The sequence below is a fragment of the Pleurodeles waltl genome, chromosome 8 (genome assembly GCF_031143425.1).
Source record: "Pleurodeles waltl isolate 20211129_DDA chromosome 8, aPleWal1.hap1.20221129, whole genome shotgun sequence".
Taxonomy (NCBI): domain Eukaryota; kingdom Metazoa; phylum Chordata; class Amphibia; order Caudata; family Salamandridae; genus Pleurodeles; species Pleurodeles waltl.
The window spans coordinates 739,828,754-739,852,221 of NC_090447.1; the positions used below are offsets into that span (position 1 = coordinate 739,828,754).

The 23,468-nt window shown below is 41.8% G+C and overlaps 1 protein-coding gene across 1 annotated transcript in view; it reads left to right on the forward strand.

Annotated features, from left to right (window-relative positions):
* The window catches only part of TAGLN3 (transgelin 3), a 129,147-nt gene that overhangs the window by 46,592 nt on the left and 59,087 nt on the right, over window positions 1–23,468 (forward strand). The window contains exon 2 of the mRNA XM_069204942.1: window positions 1,941–2,122. Within this exon, the coding sequence (XP_069061043.1) occupies window positions 1,941–2,122 (182 nt within the window). The remainder of the gene's footprint in view (window positions 1–1,940; window positions 2,123–23,468) is intronic.

The window sequence follows — 23,468 nt, forward strand, 5'->3', positions numbered from 1 at the left end:
TGCCTTCATTGTGGGGCTTGGGAGTTCAGATGGAATGCTGGGTAAGTACGCCTCAAGTAATCCTGGCGGCGGGGGAAGGGTGTAGGGTTCCCAGCATTGCTTTATTCTTTTTCTGTCCTGAAGATAGAGATATCTCAAGTGTTATGAATGGGACCAGGAGTAATGAAGATTACTGGTAAGTAATAGAGCATTTATGAATGCTACTCTGTATTCCGAAGCCCAAGTCCTTAGAAAGCAGCAGGTCTTTGAAAGAGATGCCAAGAATATTGAATTGTTCTATTTTTATCTAATTGAATATCCTGTATGATAGAACTCCAAGGGCCTGTTTCACAAGGGTGGTGTAAGGGAAGGTGTCACTTAATTTTATCGTGCTCATGGTTTGCCCATAATTTCAGGAATAAATCAACCAGAGTATTCCTGACTTATTTCTGGAATTTAGGACATCTACAAGGGTTGGTCGCAGATAAACCTTTGTGAATCAGGCCTCAAATGTTTTGAGGGGAATTCAGCATAACAAGAGAAGCGAAAATACTCAGGCATATTTATTGAGTTATCAATACTCTTCACATGCATACAGTATTTGCGTGTAAGTTAGTGGATCAGACAAGTGTGAGAAGTGTACACCAAGATGTGAAATTTGTCTTGCATTCCCTGGTCGTTGATCCAGCACTTCGCTGAAGTCCATGACTTTCCTGTCCCTATCAGAATTTAATTTTGCATAGTTTATGCTGAATTTGCGATTATTATGTCCGAAATATCTCTTCTGAAATACCAAATAGCAACACCAACTTTGAACAAATACTCATTCTGTTCAGCACATTTCTTTACCTATACCTTTCGTTACATGTGCCACTGCTTCACCTTAACCCCCGTTTCCCTATCACAATTCAAAATGTTGTTATTTTTAGCTTTCGTTTGTTTCAATCCATTTTTTTAAAATATGTATTTATATATCCTTCCTTATCCACTTCTTCCCACTTCAGTTGGCCATTTGGCATGACCTCTCTGGATATAGCTATGATCACTGTTTATTTTGCTTGACTGCAAGCACTAAACATTTTGTATTTCCCCTTAATATGTCACTCATTACCTATTTGACCTATTAATATTTCATCATTTTGAGTTTGCACGTCATGCCTTCAATGCAATGGCTCTACATAACGTGCTAGGACACCCACGGGGCTTGTACGCACTATATAATATTTCCTAAACATATACAATACCAGAAATCATCCCAAAAGTTTCAAAATACAGAAATAGTGTCACATTCTCCCTGCTGGTGAGACCCAGGTTGTATGTTTAGCCCTTTATTTCATGCTGCAATTGCTTTTATAAGACCTTATGCAATCAAAAGCAATACATTTGGTGAATATTTTAAAGTGATAAACAAATTCAGTGGCACATTATACATTCAAGTCAGGTCTAACAAAAATAAAAACAATTCGACAAAGATAACATGCAGAAGAATGGTTTACTGAACATGAATGCATGTATGTAAGCTTATGGAATTTCTATAGCACGAACGTAGCCAGAAAGCAGTTGAGCCCTGTCTTAGCAATACCTTTTTATTTACTTACTTGCTTCAATAGAACAACAGCATAGTGGTAAAGTACCCTAAAGGGGTGGGAGAGGGAGGAGTCTGTAGTTATTAAACATGTTTTGAGACAATATTCCGATTGCTAGTCTACTCAATGAAGCTACAGTGGTAGCGTTCATGGGTGAAAACTTGTATGCAGCTTTCACTTATGCACATTGATTCAGGCTTGGGATTCCATGGTAAACGTTGGGGTGTTGCTGCATGGTATGTATATGAGATTTTTAATGAACGTTTCATTTTTATTATCATTTTTGTATGGAAGGAGCTATACTCATGTCATATGCAACTATAGAGGGCAGGTTATATTGTGTACCCACTTTGAGTGATATTTTCTTTTTTGCAGAAATGGCCAACAGAGGACCAAGTTACGGTTTGAGTCGAGAGGTGCAGCAAAAAATTGACGAAAAATATAAATTGGAACTGGAGGCTATATTGGTGGACTGGATTATTGCACAATCTAATGACACCAAAGGACCCCCAAAGCCAGGAAAGGACAATTTCCAAGAATGGTTGCAAGATGGAACAGTAAGTGCTCCTTTATATTATAAAAATAATATGTGAGTTTCATTAGCGGTCATGAGAGCAGCATGAAGATACAATGGCCTGGGGTAGACTGCTTTCCCTTACTTGCCCTTTTGTAATAACTAGCACTGTCCTTGCAGTCCCCGGCATCAGGGTCATGAAGACAGCAGCAGGAAGAAAACAGCATACTTCATGTAGTGCTCCACTCATTACCAGCGCTCCTAGCCCTCAATGGAAAGTACAAGGTTGCTGAGGGGATGAGGGTTGGAGATGGGTAAATTCTTTAATGTTACTCAGCATCAAAGGGTGCATGATGCCACTGTATCTACCTCAATTTGCAAAAAAACAATTGTCCTTATTGGAGAGATACTAATGAATATTCAATTGAAAAGAAAGCACAGTCGCAAGGACAAAAATTGTGGTAGGATGTGGTAAGGAAGACTCAAATGCCACCTTCAATGATGATTGTACAGACAATGTTTTTGAGAAAACAAACGACATAAATTTGTAATAATATATCTAAATTGGGTCCCATCTGAGCTGGAACCCACAACCATTACAAAACAGTAGTGTACAACAAAGAATTATAAAAGGAAAGGAAAAAAATAGGTTTCCAATTTCTTAAACAAATGACCTCAATCCCAATGTCCGTAAGATCCTCTTAACAATCAGAGGATCCAATACATGGTTCATTTGTTATTAGTTGAAAACATTTCGACCCCTAGTTGAACATATGGTCTTAGCAGGACCACTCAACAATAGGGACACCTAGGATACAGAATTCAACATAAAAAAAGAAAAAAAAGAAAATGAGAATAATGAACTCAAGAACAACAAAGTTGATAGAGTGAGAAAAATAAGACAAAACACCATTCTGGAGGAAACCATGAAGAGTCTTATTAGTGCCCCACCCCCAATTGGGCATTTTTGAACCGACATTACTGATGATTGCACTCTTAATTTTCAGTTAAAATGCAACACACGTCCAAATTGTTTGTTATGGTTTGCTGTGATATCATTTAATATATTATGTCTCGATTTTACCATACATTGTTCAGCTTGTTTAGCAATAAAAGTCTGTACTTTCGAAAAACACCGAAAAATGTTTCCTTTTCTAAGGACAGACAAATTAATTTATATATGTTTCAAAGCATTCCAATAATTCATTATAATATGAAACAAATATGATCATTGCTGACAGTGACCACAAAGTGCTCAATAAAACAAGTAGTTTACATGTGTATAGAAGGCACAACAAGACAAATGCCATAAAAAATGCATCAGGACAGGCTTGACACAACAATCCTGCCAAGCTTTGCTTAGCAGTACATTTCTGGTCTACTAGGTAGTGTGTGTATAGTGTTTGAACTCTTGATTGATTTGGGGTCATCATCAGGACACTTATATATTCTAGCATGGGCCGACAGTTTTAAAAACAAAAATTGAAAAATAAGAGCCCAGTCAAAAAATATATACAAACATTCACATTTAAATAATAAACTTCAATTATATAGCAAATATACTCACAATAGGAGTACTTGTAAGGTTGCATACCAACAAAGATTGGAAATGAACCACTTACTGGCATAGCTGTCACTAGTGGAGAGCTAGAAACTGAGGAAAGACGATAGTTATTATAAATGCAATACAGCAAAATGAGATTAAACATTGTAGGCTGCGTTTAATACACTTACCTCTCCTGGTCTACAAGGTGGCAAGAAACCCAAAAGAGATTGTCCCTAGAAGGACAAATAACAGCAGGTCATCAAGAAAGGTTTGAAGGTACACTGAAGCAAAGTAATAGAGGGAAGAAATCCCCAAAAATGGGAAACCAAGAGAAGGAAGCAAAGAAAACAGCAAAGGTCCATAATACAGGGAAAGGCAAAGTGCAAACGAAACCTCAAGCTAGTAAATCTGCCAACACACACTTTTGCCAGACACTGACTGAATGTGCATGCCAGCCTTACAGAAGAGGAAGTCAGGCTATTTTCACATTCTGAATAGCACTTGTGAGTACCATATCGGAGTGCAGGAGAGCTCCTTTTACATCTTCTTGTGGATGTAAGCCTTCCCTTCTTAAGATATCTTCCCACCTTTTATATGTCTCCTGTATGTTGACCACTGCATTTCCTATGTGATAGGCACCACATTGCCTGGCATTTGGAGTTATCCGTTGTGCCGAAATGTACTCCATGCTGTAGTTGGGAGGTAACTTTCTGATAACTGCTGAAATGACACATCACATATGAGATAAAGGATGTCCTTGAGGCCCTAGCCATGGCATACTTTCTGTTAGTCACCTCAGTCCATTAAGGCCCCCTAGCTCAGCTGGAAAGCAAGCATGAAGTGCCCAAACCAATGCGGTGCATGTAGGATTCCCATGTATTTCCATGTAGCTGTCCCTGGTGGACCATGGCATGAAGTATGGAGTCAACTTTGCATTCCACAGAACCATCCACCAACACTGGGGTCAGAGGAAGAATGTTCCACAGAGGCACAGCGTGAGAAGGTTTCATTCTGAAACATTGAAAACTGGATGGCTCCTCTACTGAGAAGGTAAGGTCAGTCAAACAGCCAAGGATTAATAGGTCCAGATAGAGAAGTTCAAATTTGGCATGAAAACTAGGTGAGCTAAGGGATTAAGTTTAAAGTAACACAGAATCTCCTACTTTGTAAGGAGAGACTAGTTTTCAGTTTTTATCAGCATGCTTCTTGTTCGAGGTTTTGCAGAAATGAGATGTTGAATGACATTGCAATGAAGTCTATATGTGAGAAGAAAAAAGTATATAAGTACACTGTTCCATTTGTGAAAATCCTCAATACTCATTCAGAGAGGGAAGCTAGGTCACCTAAAGTGTTTGCTTTTTAGGAGCTAGTGCCCTCACGCACCATTAGGTGGCATGCTTCATCAATGGGCTTTCTCCTTGCCGGACCAAGAGGGCTCTTTGCCAGATATCTTTTCAGTAGGTGCCACCTGATACTGAGCACGTAAAGTCTGTCCCAGTGTGTGGAAAAAGTGAAGGACTGGAAAAAGTGTAAGTTAAATTTGGATATAGATACTGGTGCCGTAGTTTTACTGTAAGCTTTAGGAACTATGCCAAGATTTAAAACAAATTAGAAAAGGGCCAGAAATTATGATCCACTAAGTCCTAACGAAAGCTCTGTCTAAGGTCGACATGTTTCATGCCTTGGTTAGTCCTTACGGATTTAGTGGTGTTTCTTCAGGAAAGAGAGTAGGATAGCTCTCATAGCATATGTGCCTACATCTCAATGTACCTTAAATGGTTCCTCCAAAAGGTGACCAGTGAGGAAATCAAAAGAGAACAAATATCAAGTAAACACAGTGGACCAAACATATTCTGGTAACAGCAGGTGTCGGTGTGCACACACTGGTGGATTAAGCATAGGTGAGAAAGCACGCCACACTCGTGCCTTCACATGTAGGTGAAAATTAGAAGTAAATCATGCCATATTTCATCGTTGTGACCAAAGGTAGGATCAAGCATCTTACCTTCCCACAGTCAGGATTGGGCCTCTTGGGGGCTGTGAGGGCTTAGCAGCTCCTACAAATCTGGTAAAAAATTAAATTGATGTTCAGTGAGAAATCACCAGTATTGTTCAATGGCTTTATTTACTCCCTCTGTTATTCTGTCAGACTTATGAGAACTGCTGAAACTGTGGCCTGCAACCTATAATGCTTTCAAAAGATAAGTTCAGATTGTGAAGTGAATTGTGTGCCCCTATCCATCACAATAATATTTGGTGGGGACTGGAGACAAACAAAGATTTTCTGAAACACTGTAGCCGGGGATGGAGCTTATAGCTAAGAAGAAGGGTAAGGAATTGGGCCACCTTGGTGAAGTCATCCACTAGTACTAAAAGTACAGTACAATAGTTTGAAGGTGTTAATTCCAAATATGATATCCTGGGCTATGTTTCAAGAGAATTGGAAGAAGCACCAACAGACCCATAGGTTTTGTTTGACTTTTTCCAGTTTGGATAAAATCTACACAGGTTTGTATATATTGTTTAACATCTTGTTGCAATATGGGCCACAGAAACTGACGTCTATTAAATCCACAGTACCTCAACATGATGGATCTCCTGCCATAGGGTCATTGTGGCACCAGCAAAGAATATTTTCTCAAAAAGGAGACGAAGGAATGTATATCTAGGTTTTTCTTGTACCAAGCATGCTTCTTTATGGCTTGATTGTTGTGCCTGTTTTATCTCAGGTTGGAAAGACTGTCTGTATTGTGCACCACAAGAATATAAGGTGTATTCAGTCGTGGGTCGCGGAGCGGGGGAGGAGCGGGGCGACGTGTGGAGGGAGAGGGGGGGGGGAATAAGCATCAAATAAAACCACTTACTTGAAAGCCGCGTGCCAATCCACTCCTCCGTCTCCTCTGCTTCCTCTCTGGCGCTGCAGGTACTGGCTCCCAGCCTGCCCTGCGGCCAATCCTGAAGTTGCTCAGAGATGCATCAGGATGGCTGGGAGCACCCAGCCATGGCGTTCTCAGGCAGACTGGGAGACTGGCAGGCTTTGCACTCCCCCTCACTGCTCGTCACCCCCATGGCCCCGTCCCTTTTTCCAGAAAATAATCATAAACTCTTTTTTGATCATTTTCTGGTAAGGGTTTTGCAGTTGCTGTTCCTGGTGGGGAGGGCAACGCTCCTCCGCCCTAATGGAGGAACCTCCCGTGGGTGTATTATGTGCCTCTTCAACACTATCTTCCAACCATGATTAAGCATCAGCCTTTCCATGACAATGCAATCAACGATAACTAATATTGAAATGGAAACAAGAAAAGAATAGCATCTATCTAACATGATGGTGGCTGGCACAGCACAAGGATTCCAAGAAGCAAGCATTTTTGTGGTCAGTCCAAAAATGTAATGTATTTAGTGGCTCCTTCCAAGTAATTCTTCCAGTGAGAAAAAACATCCTCCCTTGCTAGACGGTCTTTGTCATAGATTGAACATTGTTGTTTCAATTCTGATAAACATTGGGGATACAGTGCTACTAAATGGAAAGAATCAGTGTATGTATTATTTTTATAGAATGGCTCCTACAGTGGCAGCTGAAGCATGTATATTTACTAAATTATGCAAGACATAATTGTGGAGCCATATAATGGGAGCAGTGGTGCCTTCTTCAGAGTTTCAAAAGTTGTTTCTTGCTGAGGAACCAATTTGAATGGAATATTCTTTTTCATTACATGTGCAACAGAGCCAAAATCTCCAAACAGGAGTACAATAATGGTCTATAGAAGTTAGAAAACCCAAGCAATTATTTTACTTTACTCATCAAAGTTGCAGTGTACAATTGTAGAATTTCTTCTATTTTTGCTACATCCATTGTAATCCCATGAGCAGTTTTCAGGATTCCTAAAAAGGACACAGAGGAGGACCCCAACATTCACTTCTCTACTTAGACATAGATACAGTGATGTCTTCTGTAAAGAACGTCTTTTACATGTTTCCTAGCTTCTGTAAGATTCTTTGAAGAAAAAAAAACAATCAACTAAGAATGCAATGATATAGGAATCAATACATCTATGAAGACTTCATTAGTCAGGTGTTAGAATGCCGTAGAAGCATACCAAAGCTAAAGGGCAATACCAAGAATCCATAGTGGCTCCTATGTTGAAAACCATCTTCCTCTCAACCTTCTCCTTGATGTGGGCAAGGTTATATGCATCCCTTAACCTCAACATTGTAAAAATAGTTTCTGATTGTAAATGATCAAGGACAACACAAATGCGACATTGCACCCGGTCTGTCAATCCCTTTGTCCACCCATTCACTATTGAGTTGAATGGAAAGTCAGTTTTCCAATGACGGTGCCCCCACTGGCGCCACCATTGTAAAACTTGTTCCAAGTGCCCGCCGGAGGATGGGCCATTAGAGTAGGGGCATCTGATCAATCACTCTATTTAGAATGGAAGCCCAGTTGTCCTTTTTTCTGTCCATCACAGCCAGGTAAACCCTGGTGGTGATGAGAGAAAATAATAATGACTCCCACACCTGGGAGAAATATCCCAGCTGTTGATGTCAATAGGTTTTCTTTTTCATAAACAAACTACTGCCTTGGACATTATTTTGTGAACTGCCATGCTAGTGGTGATGTCTAAATCTATCTTATATATGTAGCAGATCTCTAGTATATCTAAATCACGATGGCAAACGTAGCGCCTATAAATAAGGCCAATGTTTTTTAGATAGAAGAGAAGTAATGCTTGGTTCCAGTGCAACAGTGAGCAAGGTGTGCATGTCTGGGCATCCCTTTGGCCTTTTAGGGCTTTACATCAGACACACAAAAGGTGAATCAAGTAAGTAAGGGTAAGTGAATAATATAACAAAAATGGTTTAGTCCCTCTGGGGGAAGGATATGAATTAACCTCCACGACAGTGGTTGTACCATAAAGAACTTTCTGTACCGATGTGGTTTGTGAGTAATATATCACATTTATTAGAAATTTAAATTCATTCAAAAATTAAAGTAAAGTAATAGAGGTGCTCCTGTATAACGGTGCAGTGTGAGTGAATTTTGTGTTAGTATAAGTGTTGCAGTGCTATATACATGAAAACTAAAACCAAAATGTGGTTAAAAGCATGATGTCTCAAATAAGCACCTATAACCATAGGTAATGTGAGCCTGGTGAATTTTTCAAGTCAATCCACAATTTCTAATACAATGTCCATGTTTCGACCTCCAAACTGTTGTGGAGGTTAATTCATACCCTTCCCCCAGAATGACCAAAACATTTTTTGTTATATAGCACTGACGCAGGCACCGTTGCACCATGGTGCAAGGATGCCTGCTTTACAGGATGATTTTTTTTCTGAAGGAAGGGACACCTTCCTGCACAAACACAATCACAAGAGGTGTTTATCTCTTTATATGTGTGCTGCAGAAGGCGGCACACATAGAAAGAGGAAATAACATGCAGAAGTAAATATATTTCTCCCCGTTGTGTCATTCTTAAGTCAGTACTGAGGTGGCGTCAAAATCTGACGCTTTCCCAAACTTGTAAATCTGGGAATGTGTCACATTCCTCCGGGTTCCATAGGTGTTGCGTGGGAAAACCCCAAGCAACACCCTTGGAACGCCCCTCTCACACAGTGTTATGCGTGAAAGGGGTCCATATTTACAAGTTCATGAAAAGCCACACAAGGTGGTTTTGTGTGGCCTTATAAATATTGCCTAGTGCACTGCACCACCGGAGCATAAAAAAAAATTACCCTCTGGTAAGGCCTCGTAAAAGATATCCACACTTCCTTGGCAGCTTCCACAATATTAATGTTATCAGTTAAATACTACATTGCCTTTTCTGTTTTAAGATAAAGATACTTACATGCAGCACACGTTACTATGCTAATTTTTCCGAGCCGCAATCCAAGTGAATATATGCATAAACACATATAAATGCATACTAGCATACATACATGCGATCCCAACTACCAATGCAGATTCACAGAGGTACACAGAAACATTCACCCCCAAAGAGATGCACATCCCAAAACACACACATGGGAGCACGGATACACAGAAAGTTACAGTCCCATAGATACACACCTGGAAGCAGGCACAAATACACCCATCCAGAGGCACCCCATGAATGGGATGGGTCCACACCTGCCTTACAACATTAAGGGGGTCATTCTGACCCTGGCGGCCGGTGACCGCCAGGGTCACCGACCACGGGAGCACCGCCAACAGGCTGGCGGTGCTCCCGAGGGCATTCTGACCGCGGCGGTTCAGCCGCGGCCAGAAAGGGTAAACTGGCGGTCTCCCGCCGGTTTACCACTGCCCTTGTGAATCCTCCATGGCTGCGGAGCGCGCTCCGCAGCCATGGGGATTCTGACACCCCCTACCGCTATCCTGTTCCTGGCGGGTCTCCCGCCAGGAACAGGATGGCGGTAGGGGGTGTCGCGGGGCCCCCGTAAGAGGGCCCCGCAAAGTATTTCAGTGTCTGCTAAGCAGACACTGAAATACGCGACGGGTGCAACTGCACCCGTCGCACCCCTGCAACTACGCCGGCTCAATTCTGAGCCGGCGTCCTCGTTGCAGGGGCATTTCCTCTGGGCCGGCGGGCGCTCTTTTGGAGAGCGCCCGCCGGCCCAGAGGAAATGTCTGAATGGCCGCCGCGGTCTTTTGACCGCAGTGCGGTCATTCAGCGGCGGTACCTTGGCGGACGGCCTCCGCCGTCCGCCAAGGTCAAAATGACCCCCTAAATATGTAAACTCATATACAGACAAAAAGCCGTTTTTCTCCCTTTCACATGCTCTAATTCTCCACAGATTTCCACTTACTAGCCAGCAGTGCTCCTTTGATGGAAGCATTAATTGCTCTTATGTGCTGCGGTGTGGTGTCTAGGAGGCATGCCATGCTGTACAGAAAGGGAAAGGTGCACCTCCGACCTCGCTGTCAGAAACAGAGATATGGTTCACCTTAACTCCGTGCTTAATCTGTAAAGAAAAACGTGCCGGTGCCCAAAGCCCTCGTTTTAAACACGCAGCTGCTGCATTTAAATGTGCGAGCACGGAATACTGAAGCAGCCAGCGTAATCCTGAAGCCATCTCTGGCCTCTTCAATCCATTTACAGCCACTCCCTGTCCCTTGATCTCACTCTAGCAGCTTTCTGCTTTCTACCTTTGTGACACCTTTTCGTTTTTCTCTTCCTCCGTCTTTCCCAAATGTGTCTTTTGCTCGCAGCAAATGCTTGAGGCAGAAGCTAAGCGCCGGCCCTCAAAAGGTAAGTGTCGGTGCTCAGCACAACAACAAGCACAAATTAAGTACTGCCTTAACTCAGAATCCATATTGCTAAGGCTCCTTTTTTCGCATTCCAAGTCAACGTAGAGGGTGATACAACGTTTCTTTGGTGCATGTGCACAAATACACTAAGGAGAAACCAGCGCAATTTCAAAATCAGCTTTTCTGTCCTACAAAATGATTTTCTTGTCCCTATCTCTTTGCTCTGCTGTTTTTTGTATAAATTAGCTAATGGAGGAGTAGGCCACTTGGCACGTAGTCTGTTTTCATGGCTGGATCGATGGCCCTGGAGAGCACTGCCCTCTCAGTCGGGCCACTCCGAAAGGCAGTCTGGTGACTTCAGCACCAGTGGGGATTATCAAAATATCTCAGCATTGTGTCTGCTACTGCTGAAAGGTTTTGACATCTTTATTATTAAAGCTAAGAAGTAACCTTCAGTGACCTGATTATGTCCACCACAAATGTTACTTGAAATCCTATTAAAGTGATCAGCTAATTCAGTTATATTAGAATGCTGTTGATGTTACATTTTGGAAATATGTATCCACTGGACTCAAACTTTCTCTGGCTCATTCAGCACGTTCAGACTTTCTGCTGCTGTTTAGAATTTTATCGTTGTATGACAGATGATGCTGCTGGGCTCCTGTAAAAACCTTTTTCCCAGTCATGATCAAGGACATTTTGTACACTATTACACTCTGCCTCTGTGGGCCATTGATATGCACTAAGGGGTCGATTTCCTTCCTGGCAAAGGTCCTTGGGTATTTTACCATCTGAATTATTCTGCAACATTTAAAGTCAGCGTCACCTAATAAAGTTAAATTCTACTGAAGAGCTTTAATGCGAATGAAACTAAATGGCGTCAAGAGGTTACCTTAGTGATACACTGTGATAAATGTCTAAATTAAATCATAATGTCACTAAAAATTGATCATTATTTACTGCTAAATGAAGATTGAAAAAGGTAATAAGGATGGAAGGGCTACATCTGCTAGAATGCAATGGGGCCTTACTGAACGCAGTCTTACCGAAGGCATTCTTGTATGAAAAGCTCAGTGCTGCTTTGTTTACTTGCAACCACAATCTATATTTACACTATTTTTTTATTGACTTTACAATGTTTCTTGATTTCACTACTTATACGCTACTTGGCCCTAGCTGGTTGTAATGTTATATTGTTTATTCTCATGTTGTTGCATACCTTTTTTATGTATAGTGATTTCAACTCAAATAGGACATAAGACTATCTATCTATCTATCTATCTATCTATCTATCTATCTATCTATCTATCTATCTATCTATCTATCTATCTATCTATTTATCTATCTATCTATCTATCTATCTATCTATCTATCTATCTATCTATCTATCTATCTATCTATCTCCATTGTGTAGTTATAGTTAGGACCTAGTTCCCATAGACAAAGCGTTTTCTTTGGTTTGCTAATAACATTGATGACATTTGATGAATTTTCACTGTGGGAGGATGGTTCTGATCATTTTTGTCTGCCCTGAATTTTTTGCTTTTTAACCACCCGGTTTTTTACCTTTTAATGTGAGGGAGCCTCCTAGTCAGGGACCCCCACAGTAAACTCATGATAAAATGGATTGCGCATGTGACCACCGGCGCTGCCTTGCTAAGGAAAGGCTGATGTGGCGCATCAAGTGTAGGAGGCCCCGGGCTGGTTACACATGATCATGTGAGCACATGCATGTTTCAATCCTGTGAGGGCTGTGCGGGGAGGGTTCCTGGTGTGCATAGCCCAAGAACTGCGCTTAGGGATCTTGGCGCGGAAGGATCTATGCAGAGTGGTGACCTGGAGTAGACCCCATGAGATGGGTGTACACAGAGGAGGGATAGTCAGTGTGCTTACTGTATTTTTACTGTAGGGACACTCTAGTACATATGAACATCAGTGTGCTTACTGTCTTTTCACTGTAGGGACACTCCATTCAATGTCAAAAGGGAAGAGTGGCCTAGGGCATAACTCAGGTCCCCTAGGGCCCACAGAGACCAGAGTCACACCAATGTACACTGTAACCTGTATGAAAAGAATGATGCAGTAGGTTACAAAGGCATAGTTGTACAACTTCTGGGTCATCCAGGAATGTCATCTTTCTCTGGCTCAGCTCAGAATTAGGGTCAATTACTGCTCTATCCAGCTACCTGAGCAGGGCCTTGCATCAATCAGCCAGCTGTCAGCCCCTGCCAGGAAATGGGTGGAGAAGCCCTGAAAGGAATGTTAGGAAGAAGGGGCTGAGTTTCAGAGCACTTGTGGCCAAAGCTCCTGGACAACGCCATCTTTGAGCTATCCCAGAAGTCTGTGCAGGAAGGAGGGGACAGGGGCAAGGAAATGATGTGGCATATCTTGATTGGCCAGTGGTACAGGTCTGCTGGACACTTCCTCCCCCAATTAAAAGGTCCTGCACAGGGGACAGCTGTCTCTCTTAGCTGTGCTTCATTGCTGGACACTGAAACTGCAGACGGGCGTCCTGGACAACTGGAAAGAAGAACTGCCCTCTGGGGCAGGGACTCGGCCCCTGAAGGACTTCAGGCCCAGCGAGGCTCAGGCCAGGTAAGCTGGCCCTCTTACTGTCCCTGAGGCCTAGTTGGGGGAAAGACTAGGCTGGAGCAAGGAGACCAGACACTCCGTCGGTCATGAGGGCAGCCAGGGGTGGGCTCCCCGCGCTGCAATCCCCCCAGGACACCAGAAAAGCTGCGCAAGGCCGCAAGAAGAAACTCCAAGCGGCTTTCCCCAGCACAGCGGGAGAGCCACTCATTAAATATGCATATGGCCCATAAGGCCTTGCGGGACCCAAGTTGTCCAGAACACAGTGCTCAGCTCCTGGCAGCCCCAGGAAGATGGGGTTACCACCAAGCAAGTGCCCATTGTCAGGGGGAGCTGCAGGAACAGCACAGAGTCCACTCAATGCCAAGTTTATGTCCCCCACCCTAGGTTGGGTGGGACAAAGGAACTATAACCCCAAGAGTTACAACCAAATGTAAAGCACCAGCATTTTAGAACTATTGTTCTTGGTTTGTGTGACTTCACTGTCTCTAGGGGTGCAGGGTTGTATTACACCAGATTAATCAAGTGTATGATGTTACACCAGGCTAACCCAAAAGTAATCTTTACTGTTTAAAATATTTAAACATGTCTTTATGTGTTTCTGATAATGCTGATTTGCGTAATGAGACTGATACCCACTCTCTTTTACTGTAAATGTGCTTAGTTGTCAGATTATGGTGCTTTCTCTCTACATTATAGGCATATGCTGCATTAGGATATCAGGGATTGTTTTGCTGCGTGGGTTGTTGGATTGTATTTCTACTACGGGGAGACATTAGCGATTACACAATGTCATCCAATGGTAATTCCATCAATTTGTGTATATTTGTAAAATGTTGCATAGTATTGAGTAGTGTGTGTGTGTAATAAATGTACTTTTACTTTATCAAATGAAAAAGCACAGGCTGGACAGTCATTTATTGAGTGCCATGCTTGTGTGCTCGTGAATGAGAATTACTAGCCCACACCACCTTCTTTGAGTAAGCCTTGGGCTGCTCAGCAACGTTACCCTATGAGAGTCAAGCGCTACAATGGGGTGTTTGGTTCCCAGTGGTGGTCGTGTGCGGACCCAATAACTTGTGCAGGCTACACAACTAATGACCCCCGTTCCAACATTCACAAAATTTGCAAATAAAAGTACCCTGCCTTGTATAGTTCTGCATGGAAAGTTATGGGGTGATCTGTCAAACAGAGTTTGAGAAAAAGGGGAGGTTAAAAAATTTGTTTTCCAATACAATTTCCCATTAGGATTTTGAACATGACTACAGCCCAAACTGCTGGACAGATTTACACCAAATTGTGCAGAAACCTAGCTCCTGGTCCAGAAAGAGCCTTTCTGTAATTTGGTGTAAATGCTTTTAGTAGTTTTGGAGATATTAAAGGAGAAGAAATATAAATATCTAGGGATGCAGACCCTTCTCAGGTCCATTCATGGAGGATCCGCGGATACAGGGGAAAAGCAAGACTTTGATTGGCTAGCTGCAACTGAGAGGATAGCTGTGGCTGCCGTTTTCTTTCTTGCATCGGGCCAGGGGGAGGGAAAAAATAGGAAAAAACTGACATAGGGGGATAGGATGCAGTTATTCTGACCCCTTAGGAGAGGCAGAGTGGTCCCTGAGGAGCCACTCATGGGGGAAAGATTGCCCAATGTATTTTTTTTTTTGGTATGATCCGTGGTTTCGCGAATCCACAGTGGCGCCCAGCACAGCCCTCCCATGTAAGCTAGCAAAAGATCTGTGGACCAAAAAACTATGGAAAAAACTATGAAAAAAAACCTACTCACACCACAAAACGTGCTGCACACAGCTGTGGGAGTATGTGGTGGGGTTGGCAGCTGTCGTTGCATTAATTTGCAGTAATTAGATATGACTTTATGTAAAAAAAAAAGGAAATTCACTGAAAAAAGAAAGACTACAGGGACATCATAGTTAGGTTGACGTTTTACCAATACAAAAACATAGAAATTTAGCAGTTGTAGTTATACTTATAGGTTATACTTATCTGAAGACATTATAACTCTTGCTGTTAAGTAAATTTAGGCTGGAAGTTATAATTTCTTAGCATAAGTATAACTGTAAGTATAATTATAATTGCTGAATTTCTATGGTTTTTGTATGGGTAAAACATTAACCTAGCTATAAAGTTTTTTTTCAGTGAATATATATATATATATATATATATATATATATATATATATATATATATATATATATATATATATATATATCTATATATACATATTAATAATTACCTACTGGCAGTTGCCAGTAGGTAGTTATTGTTAGGACAATATTTCCATAGAAAAATAGTTTTTTGACTTGCCTATATCTTTGGCACTGTTTGACGAATCTTCACGAAATTTTCACAAAAAAGTGGACCGGTGATTCTTGTTGCGCGCAGGTAGTTTCGGGGTAATCTGTCAAGATGGAGAAGAGGAAAAGGGGGTAAAAAAACGTTGCAGTTCCCATGTTAATTCCCATAGGACCTGTCAACACATCTACAGCCGGAAACACAGGACGGAATTACACCAGATTTGGCAGAAAGCAAGCTGCCAGTATGCAGGTTGTGCTTTTTAGGGTCGAGCCTGCGTTGCATGCGCTCACACATGCGTATCGCAGCGAGACGCTTTAGTTATTAGAAAAGGGCTCGGAGCCCTGTCGACGTCATGTCAGTGTGTTTCATTGGTTCGTGGGCTTGCCTAGTAAAATCTGCTTGCTTTCATTAGTGGAAGGCATGTACACGTCATGCCTTTTCCGGTGGTTAGCCCTCCTCGAGCGCAGCGACCAAGTACAGAAAACATGCGAGGCTCGCTGTTTTCTGTCGGATCGTGGACTACTTTTTCTCTATTTTCCTAGCGTGATTTCGCTTAGCAGAAGTCGAGCGCTTTACACAGTTAATTTCACTTTTTCGGGTTACCTACATAAAAGCACTTTTGCCGATAGATGAAAAGTCGGGTTAGGAGTTTACAACGCGATCAGCTCTAACATGAGCAAACGCGAGACCCGTTGCATTGCAAATGCTTGTTGTTATTTGGTGTGAATCTGTTCAGTAGTTTAGGAGATATTTAAGGACAAATAAAATTGTATATCTCTGGCCTCTAATATTTCGTTAAATGTGCGAATTTTCCCGAAAACGCATGCGAAAAGAAGCATTGCAATTGGCTGACCACAATCTGACTAGAAAGTTGCAACCGCTATTTTATTTCACGGACACGGTCCCCGGGGGTGAAAATTCTAATTGAAAGTGGCATAAGGGGTCATGGGTGAAGGTACCCTGACCCCAGGTGTTTGATATAGGTGTGCTTCAGGGCAAATTAGAAGTTTAATATAATTTTGCATCACGGCATGCTATATTCATAAACATTTGAGGATTTTTATGAATTTCCGCAAATTATTTGCAAAATATTCGTGATTATGGAAAAATTTGAAAGAAAAAAAACAGACTCATTCATATACTAATTCATTCACTCATACATGCACTCAGAGGCTCAGGCGCCCCCTCACACACCCACCCAGACACTCATGCAACCACTCAGACCCACAGACTCATACACCCACTTTCAGACCCCTGTGGCCAACATGCGCTGCGCATGTCCAAAGACCATAGTTATAAGGTGGTTATAAGGGCTTGGGTGTAAAGCCTGGCTGCAAGGCCAAGCCTTGGGACCAACCCCCGCAGCACACGGCCGAAGTGCATGCACGGTGCGGGTTGGAATAACGTACAGTCATTAAAATTACTTTATATTAAAAAAACATAGAAATTCACTGAAACCTTTGTTTTTTTTCAGTGAATATATATTTTTCACTGGGAGTCAAAGTGATTGCTTTAATAGTGGCATAATCTGTGTTCTTACGAGTATGAGGTATGATTCTTTCTGCAATATTTAGCTTAACTTGTAAATGTTTAGCAAGATTATGGGTCAATATACAATACAAGGAATTTCTGAAATTTATTTTAGCGGTGTTCCTTAGACAGTAGCCATATAAAATGTTTAAGTATTTTAAATATAGTCAGATAATTTATCTATGTGATAAGTCTATTTATCCTTGTACATGCTATGTTAAATTTTTTTTTTTCCACTTCTTTTGAATGGAATATTGATAATTGCTGACACTTGTACTTGTTGTCCTGTGTGTTTTTTTCTTTTGTCTATGTAATATTCTCACAAGTCATACCATGGCATGGTTCGTGTGTTGGGCCATTTTTAGGTCTGGCCTAGAGACAGCTTCAGTTGTTTGCCAGAGCTTTTGACAATAATACTTCAATAGGCTTGGGGTCAGCCCAAATCAGTCATTATTTGTTGAAATATCATTCACATTCTGGTTCACTGGGCAGTTAGCATACATAGTTGGGGGCTGTGGGTTATCCACTTTGATCATTTGCATTGTTGCAGTGTCAGTTATGTACTGGATGAGCCCACAGGACAGACATCCAGTATTTGAAGTGTCAGTTATTCTGAGAGAGGACATTTTGCCTATTTTCAACTCGTTTAACATAAGAAAGGGACACACACTAGGAGACAAAGACATTTGCTTTCAGACAGCAGTCATGCACACTACAAACAGGTTCTCGTGGGAGCTGAGAGCTGGTGTGTTCTGTTCTGCCAGTGACAAGTATGACACACTGCTATGAACTCAGGCTGTACATGTGGTCTGTAGCTAGTGGTACTCTGCATCCCCCTTCTCACACAGGTGGCTGTTTTACGTCCTCACCCTCCTGTCTTGCTAGAGGTGGTGATGCAGTGTGTAGTCAAAGCAGTGGACCTCTCTCCAGTTGGATAACCAGTCGCCGTGCCTTCTTGTAGAGGAGCGTGGCCATGTGGAGAGAAAGGAGGGTGCACAGCATCATCTGACTGGCACCTGCTTTTCAACGGTGCGCCCATCTCCTCAGGAGCAGCTGTAGCTCTGTCAACAAGCCTGCAGGCACTGCTCAAGCTAGAGGAAGTGGGATTGGAAAGCCACGGTAACTGCGTGCCAGAGTGACTCTGCCTACTCTAGCGTTATAATCTACATAAAACCTGTAGCCATTGAGATCACACAGTCCTAAAACTGTCACTAATTCTATGAACAAGGCATTTTAATTGCATCAGTGAGCTTTTAATCAGAGCCATCTTGTATGCAGACAGTATGTTTAATTTGAGCACACAAACTGCCAATTTAGGTTGAAAAAAACATGTTCCACAATGCTGTTTGACATGGCATGTGATTAATGTTTAGAACGACAGAAAATGAAATGTATTTCGTACTCATTATAGGTCCTTCATAAGGGGTATGATACCACATTTGATATAAGCTCGGTAAATAAGTGTAAATGTACAAACAACTTTTTTTATTTTTATTACAAGAATACAGCTGTGCATCAAGCAATATAAATGCATATACATAGCAATGCTTTTGTAGATCACCAAACAAAATGTATTTAAAATCATGCCCCCTGTTGTCAATGAGAAGGATTGCAAGCTATGCGCGAACACTGTATCTGCAACCAATATCATGTATGAATGAATACAATTATTGATGTTAGAGAGACTTGATGAGGAAGGGGTGTCTTTGCTGGAGGAGGAATTGTTGGAGGCAGAAATACTTCAGACCATTGCCAAAGCGAAAAAAGGGAAGGCAGCAGGTCCAGATGGTTTGCCTGCGGAGTTTTATGTAAAATTAAGTAGTATTTTATCTCCCATACTTAAAGAGCTTTTTAATGCAATTTAGAGGAGGGAGTGTCAATTGCCAGGGTCTTGGAATGAAGCAATAATAACTGTTATACTAAAACCCGGGAAAGATGCTTCGCTCCGTGAGTCATATCGGCCAATCTCCCTATTGAATAGTGACTATAAAATATTTACAAGCATACTTGCTAGGAGGTTAGGGGAGAGTATTATGCCTTTGATTCATGCAGATCAAAAGGGTTTAAAAAAAAATAGATATATGTATCAATTATCCCATGAATTGATATGGCGTCAGTATCGGGCCTCCCTTTGGCAGTTGTGACTCTTGATGCTACTAAGGCATTTGATCGAGTGAATTGGGGTTATCTAATCTATATTTTAACACAGTTGAATTTTGGCCCCAGGTTCTTGGGAGCAATCAAAAATATTTACGCAAATCCATCGGCAAGGGTTTTGATAAACAGAAGTCTAACCTCTCCGTTTTTCATTACTCGAGGGACTAGACAGGGTTGTCCTCTCTCCCCCCTGCTCTTTAACATGTATATAGAGCCGCTAGCTTCTATGATCAAAAAGGACGCTCAAATAAAACCCTTTATTTATATGGGGTGTGAGAAAAAGGTATCTTTGTATGCAGATGATATTATCGTCTATACCACAGATCTCCCGGTGGCGTTAGATAGACTGATATGGATAACACGAAGTTTTGGCCAGATATCAGGGTATCAAATCAACATGTCAAAGACCGAAATTATGACATGGAATATGAATATTTACCATAAGCTAATAAAGGAAGAGATAAGGTACCTTGGAGTTAAGATCCCACAAGACTTAGAGAAAATATCGATGGTAAATCTGAAATATTTGACGCATCAGATAGATAAACTATTGCTAAGCTGGATACATCTCCCTTTGACTCTATATGGGCGGGCAAATTTAGTTAAAATGTTTATCCTCCCAAAGCTTACTTTTCTCTTTAATATGATTCCGTTGGAATTCGAGGAAAAGTGAATACAGGACATACAATCAAAGATTGATAGTTTTATTTGGGCCTATAAGGGAATCAGGATTGCCAGGAAGAAACTACGTAGAAATTATTGTAAGGGAGGAATTGCCCTCTCAGATATTCAGGTATATGTATGGGCATTTCAGTTAAAAATGTTTAAAGATTTACTTGTAGCTGATGAGATGTCTCCACAAAAGAAGGCTATATTCAGGGGTGAAGGGGAAGGAGAGCGTAACTATTTGTATAAATTTGGTCACCCAAGGTTCTACAAAAAAGTACAATTGAAATCACTAAGGGCGGCGGCCTCTTTGTGGGCAAAGATCAGGAAAATCACTAACCTGTCGTATTATAGTACTCAGGCTCCCATTTGGGACTCCCCTGGAACTCCTGAATGTTGGCAAGATGTTTTGGCTCGTCCTTTGAAGGAAGCAGGTATCAGGCAATGGGGACAAATACTACAGGAGGGGGCCTTGAAAACCTGGGAAACATTTGTCACTAGCTGCGGCTTGATATCCAGATTCAAATACTATCAGTTACAGGCATGGGCAAGATCATTAAAGGCGGGAGAAAAGGAGATGAATGAGTTAGTGGAGCTCCTACATAAAAAACAACCATGTAAGAAGGAAGCCGACACTTATTATAGAATGTTCTTGGAGTGCTTAGACGACTCAGAGGAGGCCCGGAATTTCCCAGGCTCTTTATGGGAGGAGGTGGCCAGCACGGAGGAGATTAATACATTATGGGCGGGTTCTTGGCAACGTCTCTATAGAGTGGTCAAGCCTGCGGTGCTTAGGAAAAATCATCTATTTGTTCTGCATAGAGCATATTACACTCCAAAGAAGTTAAATAGATTTAACAATAATGTCCATACAGCCTGTAAAAAGTGTGGGTCAGTGGAGGCAGATGATATTCATATGTTGATGTCATGTTCTCGGATTTCAAATTATTAGAAGGATGTGTTCGAGACTCTATCTTTTGTGATAAAGGCCCCACTGACGGTCTCCCCGGCTTTAGTTTTTTTTGGTAGTACTTTATAATTGACAAACCTTTCAAGTGTTTATAAGAATTTGTTGTTTTATTTAATACTTTTGGCAAGACGCAAGATTTGTAGACACTGGCTTTCTCCCACCCCTCCCACTTGGTGGGAATGGGTGGAGGCTGTAATGAAAATTTGTCAATTAGATCTGTGTAGAACTGGAGTCAAAGATGTTAAGGAATTATGGCAACCATGGGTGAGTTGGTTTTCTCCAAAGACGAACATCAATATTAATTCTTGAGTATATTGTCCAATGATTATTTCCTCTCAAGGTACGGCTGGAACATAGCTAAGTCTGCCGTTCCACGATGTGTCTTCCGGACAAGGCTGGTCTTTTATCTGGTTCAAATGGGATCTAGATATGTATTGGGTATGGCTACTATGGAAGTACTATAAGAAATATGAGGACAAAAAAAAATATGTTTTTATTTTATTTAAAATCATGCCCCCTGTTGTCAATGAGAAGGACTGCAAGCTATGCACGAACACTGTATCTGCAACCAATATCATGTATGAATGGATAAAATAATATTACAAGTAAGCACGGGTCTTCCTTTAACAAACAGATATTAGGGTGTAAGGCATCATGTCAGCGAGCATAGGGTAGAAAGATCAACATTAGTTCAATGCCATCTGAATAATTTTATTATCATGGGAAAACCTAGTTAATTCAATCAATAAGTGACACAACTGATTTATAATAGGCAGTAACGCAAATTAGAACTGCGAAGCAGGGAGGAGAAAGGGAATGTTAATGGCAAGTTTACCTTCATCCTGAGAGAAGGGTGACAAGGCAGACCGCGCTCAGAAGCTTCCCCCGTTTTTTGTTTTGGTGTAAATACATACAGTAGTTCTTCAGAAATTAAGGTTAAAAATGTATAGATATCTCGAGCTTTCGGCTGAAATTCAAAAAGTCAAGCCTGATTGGCTGAGGGTGCTGCGATTCGCAGGTTACAACATGAAAGACAATTTTGCAGTGACCATTATAGAACTCAGGAGCTTGGTTCCCTGCCCTTGTGGTGGGGTCCAGAGTGAACCCCCACCCGCGCCCCAGACCAAAAAGTTTTTTAAAAGGTTGGCAGAGACACTGCCATCCGGTGGACTGCCGAAAGGAATATGAATTACTAAAAAAATGTGGAGTGGGTTTCAGTGATTGGTAGACCACACATAAGGGGTTGGTGCAGAGCCTGGGCAAGCACAGCAGGGGTTGATCACGCTCAGTGTGGTGAGTGCAAGGCCTGGCCTCAGGCTGTGTACAGCTGGGGGTCAGAAAGTTAACTGAAGTAACTGTAACTCGCACCATGAGGAAACTATAACTAGTGAATTTCAGTGTTTTTTAGTTTATAATTGTCAGTGATATTTTCACCCCACTATAATGTTACTTTAATCTTTGCTTTTTCAGTAAATTTCAAAGCTTTTTTATGATAAAGAATGATGTTATCACCTTAGCTAAGTATAACATAACCTTTAAGCTTAGGGTTTCTCAGTGAATTTCTAGTTTTTTTTAAAACAGTCCTTGGGCCCAACAACATATGGACAACCAACGGACACTGCTCCCCCTTTTCTGATGGCACTGCAGATACATAGTTCTGCCACAAAATAAAACAGCAGCCATGCAGACGTCACAGTGTCTCCCTGGATCTGCAGCAGCGCAAAATAAAATATGTTTTAATTTGCACCTCAGGGTGTGTCTATATATATACATGGACCATTGGGTTTGAGGGACTCTCGTGAGAGTCCCTTGAACACAATAAAAAAAATAGAGCGTTTTGATTGGCCTAGAGGGCTTTTCCCCTTGGGCCATCTAACTCCTGAGTGTATTGAAGGAAAAAATATAAGGTGGCATCATAGGTGTAGGTATTCCCTGCCCCCCAACTCTTGTTGAGGTGGGCGATCCCAGTAAGACCTCTCTGCGGCCAAAATAAAAATATAATTGAAAAAGTGACTCCAGCAGCATTGTGGCTTTAAAAAACCCACCTGATATTGTTTTTAATTTAACAGATTTGACCCCGAGAGTGGGCCAAGGCCTGAGGGTCTTTAATATAACGTACATGAGGAAGAGGGCATGAGTAGGGCCCCCCTTCCTGAGCCACTCAGGGCCCGAGGACCCCATCACCAGGGCCAAATGAGGAGGGGCATGCAGCTCCCCTCCTTGAGCCTCTATTGAGACCAGGGGACTCCATCTCCAGTGCCAAATGTACATGATAGAGGAGGAGGCATGAGTCCCCTCTTCCTAATCCTCTGTTGGGCCCCAGGGACCCCGTCACCCAGGCTGAATTCTAGATAGATGGCAGGGAG